The sequence below is a fragment of the Lagenorhynchus albirostris genome, chromosome 5 (genome assembly GCF_949774975.1).
Source record: "Lagenorhynchus albirostris chromosome 5, mLagAlb1.1, whole genome shotgun sequence".
Classification (NCBI taxonomy): Eukaryota; Metazoa; Chordata; class Mammalia; order Artiodactyla; family Delphinidae; genus Lagenorhynchus; species Lagenorhynchus albirostris.
In genome coordinates, this window is record NC_083099.1 from 89,719,706 (window position 1) to 89,732,598 (window position 12,893).

The 12,893-nt window shown below is 40.4% G+C and overlaps 1 protein-coding gene across 1 annotated transcript in view; it reads left to right on the plus strand.

Annotated features, from left to right (window-relative positions):
• Positions 1-12,893, plus strand: part of MORC1 (MORC family CW-type zinc finger 1) — a 290,081-nt gene that overhangs the window by 97,574 nt on the left and 179,614 nt on the right. Inside the window, exons 4-5 of the mRNA XM_060149355.1 lie at positions 10,289-10,346; positions 12,321-12,593. Of these exons, the coding sequence (XP_060005338.1) occupies positions 12,529-12,593 (65 nt within the window). The 5' untranslated portion in view covers positions 10,289-10,346; positions 12,321-12,528. The remainder of the gene's footprint in view (positions 1-10,288; positions 10,347-12,320; positions 12,594-12,893) is intronic.

Here is a 12,893-nt window from a genome sequence, read left to right on the forward strand (position 1 = left end):
CGTATCCTTAGTACATAGGCCATCACTCCCTGTATTATGGTTATGTATGTACATTTCAATGTTCCTGAGTAGATTACACGCTTCTTGAAGGCTGGTGCTGCATCTTACTCCTATTTGTATGCCTTCAGCACCTAGCACAGGACCTTTCATACAATAGCTTCATATAATAGACCTCAGTAAACATGATTGAACTTTGAACTTAATTGAATCAACTGATTCAAATTAAATTGAACTGCGTTAAACTGAGTCAGCATTTTCCTGCACTAGTCTATCAATATACAGCCTTATCCTACTGGCAGCAAAACAAAACAAAACAAAAAACAAAACTAAAATGTCGCTGTTTTGTTTTTATGTTAAGCTTTGGTTTTTGAAGTGTTCCCTATAACTTGTCTCTTCTTATGATCTATGAAAGAAAAAAGCTAGATCCATAAGAATTGGTAATCTTAATTATAAAAACATAGAAATGCTCTTGGAAATGAAACTGGAATATCTATATTTGAAAAACAGAACTATCAAGTGGCATGAATTAATGAAACTCACCAATGGAGTCTGTTTACAACTTTGATGCTTTATATTTAGAAATTATTACTTTAATATGGTCTGATAGACCTTGGTAATATCCCATGGCCTCTTCCATATCAGTGAAATATAAATGTTAGAAGAAAAATGTGTGAAATCAGATCTAATACTATAAAAAAAATTTTTTTAACAAGAAAATAAAGAAAATTTTATTCTACCAAGGAGCAAACTCAATTTAGTTTCTGCTCTGAGTCATGCTACAAATGCAATCAGACCCAACAAATTGCAAAGCTTTGTAGAATGCAATGCTCATGTATAAAATTCTGATAAGAAGTGATGGGGAGCATGGTACAGCCTAGCATGATTCAATGACATCATCAGCATCATGAAAAGGTGGAAGGTTAGTCAACGTGTTGAAGGAGAGGGTACTATCCCTTATAAACATTGTACTGGGCTTTCAGCAGCATTCAACCTATTGAAAATAAGCTGGTGATAGCACTCAGTTTTGTGAAGTTATTTGAGATTCTCAGAGTTACTACCTGAGAACAAAATTTTACCATAGCACCTGGTAAAGGGCTCAGTTTTAAACTGATTTGACTGCAAATGGGTTTGATATAGTTTGTATTCTAAGATAGAGTATTAACATGTCATTATTATCATGTCATGTCATTATTATCAGGTCAAACCTCTTAGAGGTACCATTTCCCTCCTAGGACTGAGGGAATAGCCCATTACACTCATGGTTTTGTTTTACATTTAGGCAGAGAATGACACAGCAACTATATCCTAAGATTGAATGAGAGTTTCTGTAGTCTGTCCTACGGGCAGAAAGTAGCTGTTGAGTGAGGCACAAGAAGTCAGATTCAGGCTCAGTTGGTAGAACGCAGAAACTATTTTTGAATTACTATGTAGAATATTGTTTTGCCTTGGAAGCTGGAGCTTTTGTTTTTGTTTTTTTTCCTCCATTTGTGAGGAAAACAAAGCCCTGTTGTAGGCGAATAGAAGGTATAGTCTTTCTTTAACCTTTTCCCTCCACTTAAGTACACTATATTCCCTCTTGCCATCATAACTATTGACTTTTCAATGCTGTTGTCAGCACATGGGGGCATGTACCCCCTCCCTTCATATATTAATAGCAGGAGCTGGATTCATTTGGTGATATTAGCTAAAATGTTGGAGAAAAGTATTCTGCTTTTGTATTCATTTTCAGTGTGACTTCTACAGATTTTAAAACTTGCTACAGCTTAAGATGCGTTCGGTTTAATGTGGTTTGGTGAAGTTTAAGGACGTGCCTAATAGACTTCTCTTTTACTAGATGTAGGTGGTTTAGGGTCTTTGAAAGATTGGGGCTGATCCTTCCTGGTTTGGGGAGGAGGGGAGAGCTCCCCACTGTCCAGGCTCATTGTCATCTTGAGATCTAGGCTACCCCTATTGTGCGGAGTTCCTCCGCCTCCCTCTTTCCCATTTATTTGTTAATCTGGACACCCACTATAGAGCAGTATGAAGACAGACAATGGGGAATTTACAGATTTATCCTTCAGGTGTTCCTTCACTCACCTATTTACTGGGCACTTCCTATGATCTAGGCACTTTTCAGAATCCATCTATTTTGAACACATTCCATATACATTGTTCCAAGTACTAGAGTTATAAAGATATGTCAAACATTGTTTCTTGTGTGGGAGAAGATCATTTCAGGGAAAGTCTCCCAGTGAGGCCAACTGGATTTTTTCGTGAGGACAAATACAGTTGAGGGAGGAAGAAAATTCCAGGAAAGGAAAGAGGATGGGTATAGATCAAGGTGCTCAAATGGACACAATACATTAGTCAGCTGTCATTTGAGGCTATCACAATAACATCTGGGAATATTGTACCTAAGCAATCCTCTATGTTATTGATGTTCAATAATTTCAGTGATTTCTACTGGTTGTCACCATAAACAAATTGGAGTAATTTAAAGACGTGTCATCAATACAAATGTATACAGTCTAGCAGTTTAAGTAAAAATACCAATCTGTTTTATGATATGGTGTCAGAATCACACAACTTCTTGATTAAGCTTTGAGATAATGCATGCCAAGGCATTTTCCTCATTATACACTGAATAATTGATAGTTGATGATATGTGACATTTATTGAGCGTCAGCAATGTGCTAGCTAGTTTACGGAGCACACAACTATCAAGGGACCTTGCCCAATTGGCTCACTATCAAAACACAGTCTGTCATTTGCTACATCTTCCATGCTCCACTAAACTAAAAGCAAAGAAAGCATTTCTTGAGAATCACTGCAGTAGTGAATGGGGCTAGATTTTTCTCTGCAGGTGGCTCTGTGAGCATTAGTATTAGTTCCATAGGGAAGCAATCTGTTCCCATGGTTCTGGTAATCTCAGAAGATAAACTTGATAATCTAGTGTAGATCTGAAGTAAAGGCTGTTCTATCATTTTATGATGCTTTTTTTTCTCTGCTGCAACCTGTAATTGAGCCCTTACCAGTGTGACTTACTCAGGATCAAAATGTAAGGGCATGTGTTTCGGTCTAGTGTATTGAAACAACAGCTGGATTCTCCAGGGAAAGGAATAATTTTAAAGGATTTAAAGTATTGCTTGAAATGCCTTGTTCCTTGAGGAAAAGATGGGGGAGTTAAGATATAGGAGGTTATGGATGAGGGCATTTGAAAATGAAATGCCGTGGGTGGGGAGGCAGATTGGGGAGCATAAACAGAAAATCTTGAGTCCTGGGTTGAGAGGGGCAAGAGGTTAAAAGGAGAACATCTGTTGGCACAGTGGCTGCATAAGAATGGTAGAAATTGCTTCCCATTAATTGTTCTTGGGTGGCGGGTATTAGTTTGTAATATGCTAGAGCATATTACAGCTAGGGCATGTAATATGGCAGCTAGAGCTGCCATAGCAAATACCACAGAATGGGTGGCATAAGCAAAGGAAATTTATTTCTCACTGTTCTGGAAGCTGTAAATCCAAGATCAAGGTGTCGACAGACTTGCTTTCCTCTGAGACCCTTCGTTTCAGCTTTTCTTTAGCCTCCCTCTTGCGCCTCTTCACATGGCTTTCCCTCTGTGCACGCACACATCCCTGGTGTCCTTGTCCTAGTCTCCTCTTCTTACAAGGACAGCAATCAGACTGAATTAGAGCACACCCTAACATTCTCACTTTAACTTAATTACCTCTTCAAAGGCCCTATCTCCAAATACAGTCACATTCTTAGATACTGGGGGCTAGGTATTCAACATATGAATACATAAAGTTTGGGGGGTATATAGTTCACTCCATAACAAGTTAGCAAAGAGAAAAACCTTCAAACTTGGGTAGTTTTGCTTTTCCCAACTCTTGTTTGTCCATAAGGAATAGGAGTATTTGGAAAGTTGACCAAAAATAGTGGATGGAGGAAGAGTCCCCCTGAGACTCTGTCAGCTGATGATGTTTTCCATGGTGAAATTGTTTTTCTCTCTTCAGTAAAAGAGAGGTTTGAGAAAGAGAAGAAATGCTCTCTCACAAGCCTCTCTTTCTGTCTTTCCTGATTCAGATTCCATTCTAGGAATTTAAAAATTGTTGAATTATTTATATCTCTGGGTCAACATGTTGAGGCTAATGTAAAATTTTAGTTCCTGTTCCCATGGAGGTTGACCACCAGGTTGATGGATACATTTCTTTTCCATGGAAGCAAACTGTATTGGGACAGGTATAAATGGGCAAGAGTGAATTAGGGAGCTTGGAAAGAGGCCTTTGTACCATGGCAGCACTGGTTTCATTTTTAGCAGGCTATTCAGATAGAATTCATAAATTTCTCATGAGCCCTAAAACCAGATTATATGGTTTATTCCTGGTCACATAATAGGCATTAAATGCATTATTATAGTCATTTTTTGTTATCCACTGTAATATAGTTCTCAAGCAATCCTGAGAATATTATCCTTTGGAACTAGAAAATCAAATTTAGTGCAGGTTCCAAGGCTCTTGGAATTGTGATTATCCCCATACAGAGGGTTACTATAAGGAATAGAGATTCAACTTTAATAGAGGTATAATGGCTTTCAATGTCCCAGTCCCCTTTAGGTCAGAGAGATGTCATATTCTCTACTGTCACCATCAGACTTTCTGCTCAGGATTAATCCTTTAGTTACTCTAGATGAGAATTATGATGCCACAAAGAAGAGAACTTTAGGTGGGGATAAGAATGGAGGGGTAATCCTGAAAAGGAGGATGAGAAAAAGGAAGAGACTACAAACAGAAAGAATAATCATTAGGACTCAGTCTAAGATAATTAAACAAAGGTATTTTATGGTCTGATTGAGATACGGTTATAAAGACAAGACCATGACCGAGTTTGGGGTATGTTTGTGCTCTAGGGGAAAGTGAAAGACAGAAGAGGGAGTGGGTAAATGATCAACTATATACTATTTTATCATGCACATAGCTGTCTTGAAGAAACTTTTGAATACCTAAGTTATAAAATAATGTGAGGCAATATTTAATAAATCCAGCCAAGTCTAATGAGCCCAGTCCCTCGAACTCCTCAGCATATGATGACAAGCTTCTTTGTGGGGGAAGATCCTGCCAGTGGAAAGTTGATAATAATAATTACTTATCACCTCAGGTATTATAGGGATTTTTATCTATAAGAGTTAGGTACAAGAAAAAAGGAAATACCACTTTTGGAGTGGTGATATCCACTGCAAATATGACTTTTCAGTGGTGAGAGACTACCTAGGGATGGGGGCCCCTTAAATGATAGGGTGATTAGCTTTGGCAGGAAGTGATGTTCTGAATAGAGACAACAACCCAACTGACCAATTCGGTGGTTAGTGGTCAGAGGGTAGAGAGTGCTTTTCCTAGGAATGGGGAGGAACAAGTGAGAAAGTTAAAGAGAAAGAAATAGCGCCCCCAAAGAAAGAGTGGTGGAGAGAAGCGTGTTACAGAAACTGATACAAAGTCAGGAAGCCACTGTGAAAAGGATCCAGGCTCTAAACCAATGACTCACCTCCCACCCCCAACCTCCCTGTGCCACACTCAAACTGAATGATTTGGGGTGAAAAGGTGTGGAATTTGGAAACTCGAGAGATGTTATGAACTCTCAATCCCCACGTGCATACTTCATATCAAAGCCTGTTGGCATTTTTTGTTGATTAGATGTTTTCCAATAGCATTATGTGTTATCAGTCACCACACCCAGGAAGACGCTCCATCATTAACCATATCACTGGGATAAGGTGTAAGAGCAAGTTGCCTCTTCTGGACGGCACTCTAGTCCCCATCCAAGGTAGGGATATCGAGAAAATACCTCTGAGCCAGAAGAGCAGGATGGCATCAGTGTTTGAACTGGGAACCTTGAAACTAGTTACTTCCACATTCAGCCCACATTCAGTAATTCCTCTCTGCCACACCATATGATTTCCCCCAGCAGTATCTGTGAAATGAAAGGCTTCACACCTTGTTGAGGAAATATCAGGCTACAAATAACAAGATGGTAGAGTGTTAGGCTGATGATAGATGAGCCCTGATATCACAACACAGGCTCATTTCTTTTACATGTTGGATTTTTTGCATTACTTTTTTGTTCTATTTATGGTAGAACAAAGATAATTGAAGTTCAACAGTAAAATAAAACCAAAAACTATTCTAAAACGGTTGTGCAGTTTTGATTGTAGACAAAATTTGTCCCTGCTCTAAAAACTTGTTTTTCATTACAACATTCTTTGAGCATACCTCAAATAACAGAAGTCTGGTGATTTGATATGGGAGGGATATGATAATAGTAAAAATAGTCAGCAAATTTTATATTAAAAAAAAAAGTTTATTTAAGTTTCTGAAATATACCAGGCATTTCCTGGATGTTATTGTGGTATGTTCTTGGGCGGGGCAGGGAGACAATACAATTATGGGTAAGAAAGGTCCCCAGACTGAAAATTGTCCATTGGAGAACATACAGGACAATTTGTTTCATTTCAAAGGTCTGCAATTTGAGTTAGATAAGAAATTTTAAGAGGTGGTTCTTTTTGCCACAGTAGGAAAAATGTGCTTACCTCTCCCTTTGAATTGTCAGTGATTCATTACACGTCTGTAACTGCTGTTCTCAAAGGTCAGGGTACGAGTCTTACTTACATGTGTGAGGTTTTTTCCACCTTTGAACTTTAAAAAAGACTCATTACAGAGTGCCCCAAAGATCAATGTGTGTTGTTTTATCACTTTGCATTCTAATAGTGCACTAAGTTTGGCTATTTGCAATGATTTTTTTCTTTCTTTTTAATTTTTATTGGTGCATAGTTGATTTACAATGTTGTGTTTCAGGTGTACAGCAAAGTGAATCAGTTATACATATACATATATCCACTCTTTTTTAGATTCTTTTTCCATATAGGCCATTACAGAGTATTGAGTAGAGTTCTCTGTGCTATAAAGTAGGTCCTTATTAGTTATCTATTCCATATACAGTAGTGTGCATATATTAATCTCAATCTTTCATTTATCCCTCCCCTCCCCCTTACCCCCTGGTAACCATAAGTTTTTTTTCTATATCTGTAACTCTATTTCTGTTTTATAGATAAAAGGGTTTTGTTGAAAGAAGATGGAACAAGTTTGAGAGGGATCTGGGCACATTATTTCCACTTGATTTTTAAATGGACAAATCCCAGGAAATACAATTATAAAAAACACTGTCTTGACTTCTCAGGGTGAGGCTATTGTATAATTCTAGGCAGCCTATTGAGTTGATATACAGCCTCAATTCACAAATTAGACATCCGTATGTAAACGGGGGTTCAGGAGGGAAAATTTATTTGCAGATTTTTTTTGATCAGTCTTGACAAATATTAACTCATAGCCACAAAATTCGCATTTCCCCATACATTCACCTGAGTGTGTCTCTTTTCTTCCTGGTATCTTTAACCAGCTTCTCCCATTCCCACGAACTTCTCAGCCTCTGACTTCAAAGGCACACAAGGCTCAATAACTTCACTAATATTTTCCATAACACAAAATTACATTTTGTTGAAAAATGACAACCTGTTGTTAGCTAACTCCATTGAAGACAGGAAAACCACATATTTATTTAAAGTGTAAGACAATACTCTACTTGGATGTGCTGTTTGTTTCATGCGAAATCCTAACGTGACAAAAATGAACTCATTCTCTTCTACCTTTCAAACTGGTAATTTGGGGTGCCTTACCCAATAGTGTCAACGGCAAGACCATCTCCCTAGGACTTCAAGCTTAAAACCATGGAGTAACTTTTGCCCTTTCTTTCTTTCCTGCTTCCCTCAGACCCCTGAAGGACTAAGTTAAGCCAACCAAACTTGTATTTTCTCCTTGCGTTTACTAGTATCTTGTGGTCCCATTGAGGAATGCCCACTCCCAGGTTTTCCTAATATCGACCTTTCTTATTCATCTCTCTCTCTCCATGGGCACCGCTCCAGTCCTCATTTCCACGGTTTCTTCTCCACTTTATTGCAAGTCTTCCAGAGATGACCTTTATGGCTACCTAAACTATCAGGGCATCCAGTTCATCTCTTTCCCACATAGTATCAAATTCTCCCCAGCTCGGGAGGCTATTTCTCACTTTCTACTACAACACTCTGCTAACTAGCCTTCCTGCTTCCGGGCTTGAACTCCTCCAGCCTAGTACTCACATGCAGCCAGAGCAATGCTTACAAAGCCCAAATTCATTCATAGCCCTCCATTGCTGGAGGCCTGACTCTGGTTTCCAGCCCCCGCAAGATCCACTCCAAATTCTTCAGTACAGCATTCAGGGTCCACCATGACCTGACTCCCACTTCCTTCCCAGTCCTCTTGAAGCTTGCACCCCCCTCCTCTCCTGCCCCACTTTGTGCCCCTCACTCCAGACACAGTGAGCTGCCCATTGAATGTCTGTGTAGCTTCACATTTTTCCTTTTTTCAACTGAGCACTCTACCGAAAATGCCAATCCTGATTCTGTTCACCCAACAAGTATAAGATCATCTTTCAAGGCACTGGTCAAGTGCCATCGCTTCTTTGAAATCTTTCCTAACCCACCTCCCTCCTTGGAGCCCAAACTTCTCTCACAGGACCTGTAACACCTTCATGCACGAATGGAGGCTTTAAAAGTCCATCAGTGTGGTGGAAACTGTGCATCATTTCCCTTAGTCTCCAAGCACCTTCTCTAATCCCTCCAGTTAGAGAGACTGAAACACTAGAAACTATACTTAGATTTTGTTTTGTTTTGCTGCTACTAGGCAGGACGTGGGATGTGATTGCGCAGAGGCGATGGCCAGTCTCAGCATTCCTGTACATGGAAACCGCCCTCACGTGTAGCTGGAGGCAGTTGCGACAGTGGCATCAGGAGACTGCTGCCCTCTGTTCTGAAGCTTCATGGTGTGAGGCTGAATTCAGCTGTCCTGTGGTGGGCCCCTGACCCGAGCCCTACTATCTCTTCCATGGATTTTGTCAATATCCATTTCCCTGCATCATATTACTTGGTGTCTGACGTATGCAGAATGGTTTCTGTTTCCTACATTGAAACCTGATACACTCTGCCTCTATTAAACTGTAACCAGAAACGTGATATTTGTATTTTTGTATTCTTGGAACCTACCATGGAGCTGGCTCTCAAATGAATGACTGATTCACTGCATGAGCCAATAATGGCTCAAAATTATACATCGCTCTAAACATAAATTTCACCCCGACACTCCAACTTCTCTTTAATGCTCTCCTCCCTTATCTGGCCAACACTGTCTCTTCCTGTGCTTTAGTCTAACAACTCTAGTTATGATATTCTGTATACACACACATGTCTTGCCTCTTCCTCTCTCTCTTTGTTCTAATGGCTCCTGCAAGTGTCTTCCTCTCTACTGACATTTACCACTTCTGTCAAGAAAAGACTTATAAATCACAGTTCATAACAAATAATCTTCTGCTGATGCCCAGTGATGGAAAGAAAGTATGCTTCTGGTGCTTTCTGGCATTATGCTTTGTCTTTATTTCTATTGGTTAAGAACAGTTTTGGCTACAACTAAAAGAAAATCCAATTATAATTACTTAAACCAATAAAGTTTTGTTTCATAATGAAAACTCTGGAGGTGAGTGACTTCTGGCTTTGGTTTAGTAATTCAAGAATGTTTGGGACTGCTTCCTGCAATTCTCTTGACTTTCCCTCATGGATGCAAATGACACCTCAATATCCTGTAATTGCACCTGTATTTAAAGCAGAAACAAGAAAGAAGGGAGGTAGAACCAGCCGCGACTGTGCCTTTTATCTAGTGGTTTTCTAGAAACCACTCAACACATTTCTGCTTTTATCTTATTCAAGAGTACTAAGTCAGATGGCCACCTTTGCTGCAGGGGAGTCTAGAAAAGTAAGTCTTCAGCTTTGATAGTAGAAAGAGGAAAGTTGGGAAAATGGCTAGTGGGTTAGCCGACCCAGAGTGAATACCATATTTTCTAACTCATTTAATACCATCACTATTCTTTGAGCAAATTTTGGGCCTCATATTTTCCACCATCTCCAGGGATGCTTATCACAGTGCTGAATATTTGGGAATATAAAATGGTCAATTATATGGGTAACAGAATTTCTATAATGAAAACCCCACCATTGTCTAACCTGGAGTAGATTGGAAGAGATGAAAACACACTGACTAGGTTCACACAAAAGCAAGAAAATGAGCCATAATGGTGTGAGGTGCTTTCAGAGACATTTCATTATTATCGATTGAGCGTTGGCCTCTTTCAACATTATCACCTTAATAGCATTTGTTTTCTGTGTTTATTATCTTAGGACGATGTCACTTCTTATAGTTCTTAGGAGATGGCACACCGTTGTGCATGGTTGGAAGGTACAAGTGTCTGTTTTTTATGTTTATAAACTTTGTTTTGTGTTTAAACATGTTTGTGTAGAGTAATGAAATGTTGGTTCATACAAAGTTAAGCGAAAGGGGGAAAGTGGAGTTTGAAAAATTTGAGCCGCCATTTGTGACTAGTACATGAATGTTGCAAAGCTGAAATGTTTGGTTAGGAAGAGCTGAAGAGTCTCATATCCCAAACTGACTGTTCTCAACATCAGGATCAACCATAAGATAAGCAGATGATGTTCTCATTTTAAATTTCTCCTCCCTGTTATTCCCCTAGTATTTTTATCATGAAGTAATGTTAAAATGAATACTGAGGCAGGGCTGAGGGGGGTGGCTGAGACAGGCAATCCCAAGAGTATACGTTAAAGAGGAAACGAATTGCCTTTATGACAGCAGAGTGGCAAAGCAGAGTTGAAATGGGGAAAAAGGCTTTTGGTGGGTTGTGCACAATGACCTCAGGGCTCTTTTTCAGCACCATCTAATAGATCCCCCCTGCGTGTCTGTCATCCAGGCCAACCGGAAATGTCTAGTGCTTTGGGACTGCCCACTTACTGTAGGAGGGCTCTGCTCAGATTATTAGACGGAGTGCTTCTGTGATAATCACACCCTTCCCTCTGGTAGAAATTAGGTATTACAGCCCATTACTAATTATAGGCTAGTGGCTCTGGTGCCCTCCCAAAAGTAAATTTCTTTGAGGTAGCAGCTGGAAATTGGGGGTAATAAAATAAATCCAGAAGAAGCTTGTCAAACTTTTCTTACCCATAAAATGAAAATAAAATATCATACTTTCATTGAAGTTCTATGAAAGGAAAGATGGGAAAGATAGCTCACGTTGCTTAGTGAAGAGAATTTTGCTATCAAAACACCATCATAGCCACTGTTAAAACAAAAATGCAATCAGGAAAATTATTTGAAATGTTTGTGCTTACTACCGGTTTTCAAATTAGAGCACCATGTGCGCTTGGGTTGCCATTCAGATTCTCTCTTCCTCTACTGAGTCTTACAAATGTAGTAACAGATAAACTTCTTTCTTTGGAAGTAGAATGAGTACCCCAAAACTGACATTGTTTTTCTTTTTTTTTTGTGAGCCTCATTGCTTGTGTAATGCCTGGAAATCACAAACACATCTAGTCCAACTTCTTTATTCCATAGATGCTTGTTTCTGATTTTAAAACTCTCATATAAAACATCTGCTGAGTACTATTGAACTACCTTATTTGCAAGTCATGGTGCCTTAGAATGAATGAGTTTGAACACTTAGAAGTCAACTAGGCCTACTAATTTGTCATCCCAGCCAGCACCTTTCCATAACACATCCTTGACAAATCTTGTTTCAGCTCAGGTTTTGGTGACTCAGTGCTTTGTATCCCCTTTTGGACAGCTGGCATACACAGCCCTTCCTTATATTTATCCCCAATCCCCCTCTTTCCACCTTCCACTTGCCCAATTCTGTCTTTTGGAACAATACAGAATGTCTATTCTTTGAATCGCGCCAGCACATCAAACAATTGAATGGCAGCTGACAGGTGAAAAAGGTTCTCACGGAACACAAGCCTTCACATTCTGTTCTGATTGCCTTTAGTTCTTCCTTCCTTTCTCTCTCTGGCTGACCGCTTTTCTTCTTTCTTTCCTTCAACTGGAGAAAACACAACCCAAGGGACACGGGTAAGTGCTGGGGTGAGAACACAAAGGGCCTTGACCTCTGCTGTGTAACAACCGCAAAAGGGAAACTGTCCATTTTCCTTCCCTACCCCAGCTCCCTTACCGACCTCGCCTCCCAGATTCTTCCCATTCTGTGTGTTTATGTGTGTATGTGTGTGTGCGATCATTTCTGATTGAATTCTAGCCCCAGCCCTGGGCTCCATTTTCCAGTTGGGGAATGATAGAAAAGAGTGTTTAGTAAGGTTACGTAAACCTCAATTCGGGAAGAGGAGCCTAGCCCAGACGCCTTATCACCAGGTGGACCCAAGATCAGGACCAGAATTAACTTGCCAGACACTCGGGCCCACAGCGCAGGGTGAGCTTCGCGCTCCGGCCACCAGGGGGAGCGCGTGCTCGCCGAGCCAGGTGTCTGCGCAAGGGCGTGGGCGTGGGCGTGGACGTGGGCGAAAGGCTGCTGGGTCTGTCGTCTGGGTGCCCGAGGGCCGCGCGGGTCGCGTTCCAGGCCATGGACGACAAGTATACCGCTCTGCGGCGGGCCCAGCTGAATCTGGACTTCATCCACGCCAACTCGTGAGTACCCTGGCGTAGCCGGAACGGGGGAGCCTGTCCACACAATGGAGACATTTGTCCATCTCCTCATTCTACCATCCTGGCCTGTCTCTAATGATTTCTCTCCCTAACACACTGACATTTTAAAGATTAAAGTTGCCCTCCAAAGAGTAATTTGTATTTATCGATTCCAGCTGCTGTTGCATCCTGAGTCTTTCTGAAAATGTAACCTCTATGAGGATAGGAATCTCACATTTTAGTTATTACTAGGGCACTGTTTCTTCTGTCAGGCCAGTAGCCCCTTTGGCTACTCTTTAGGTG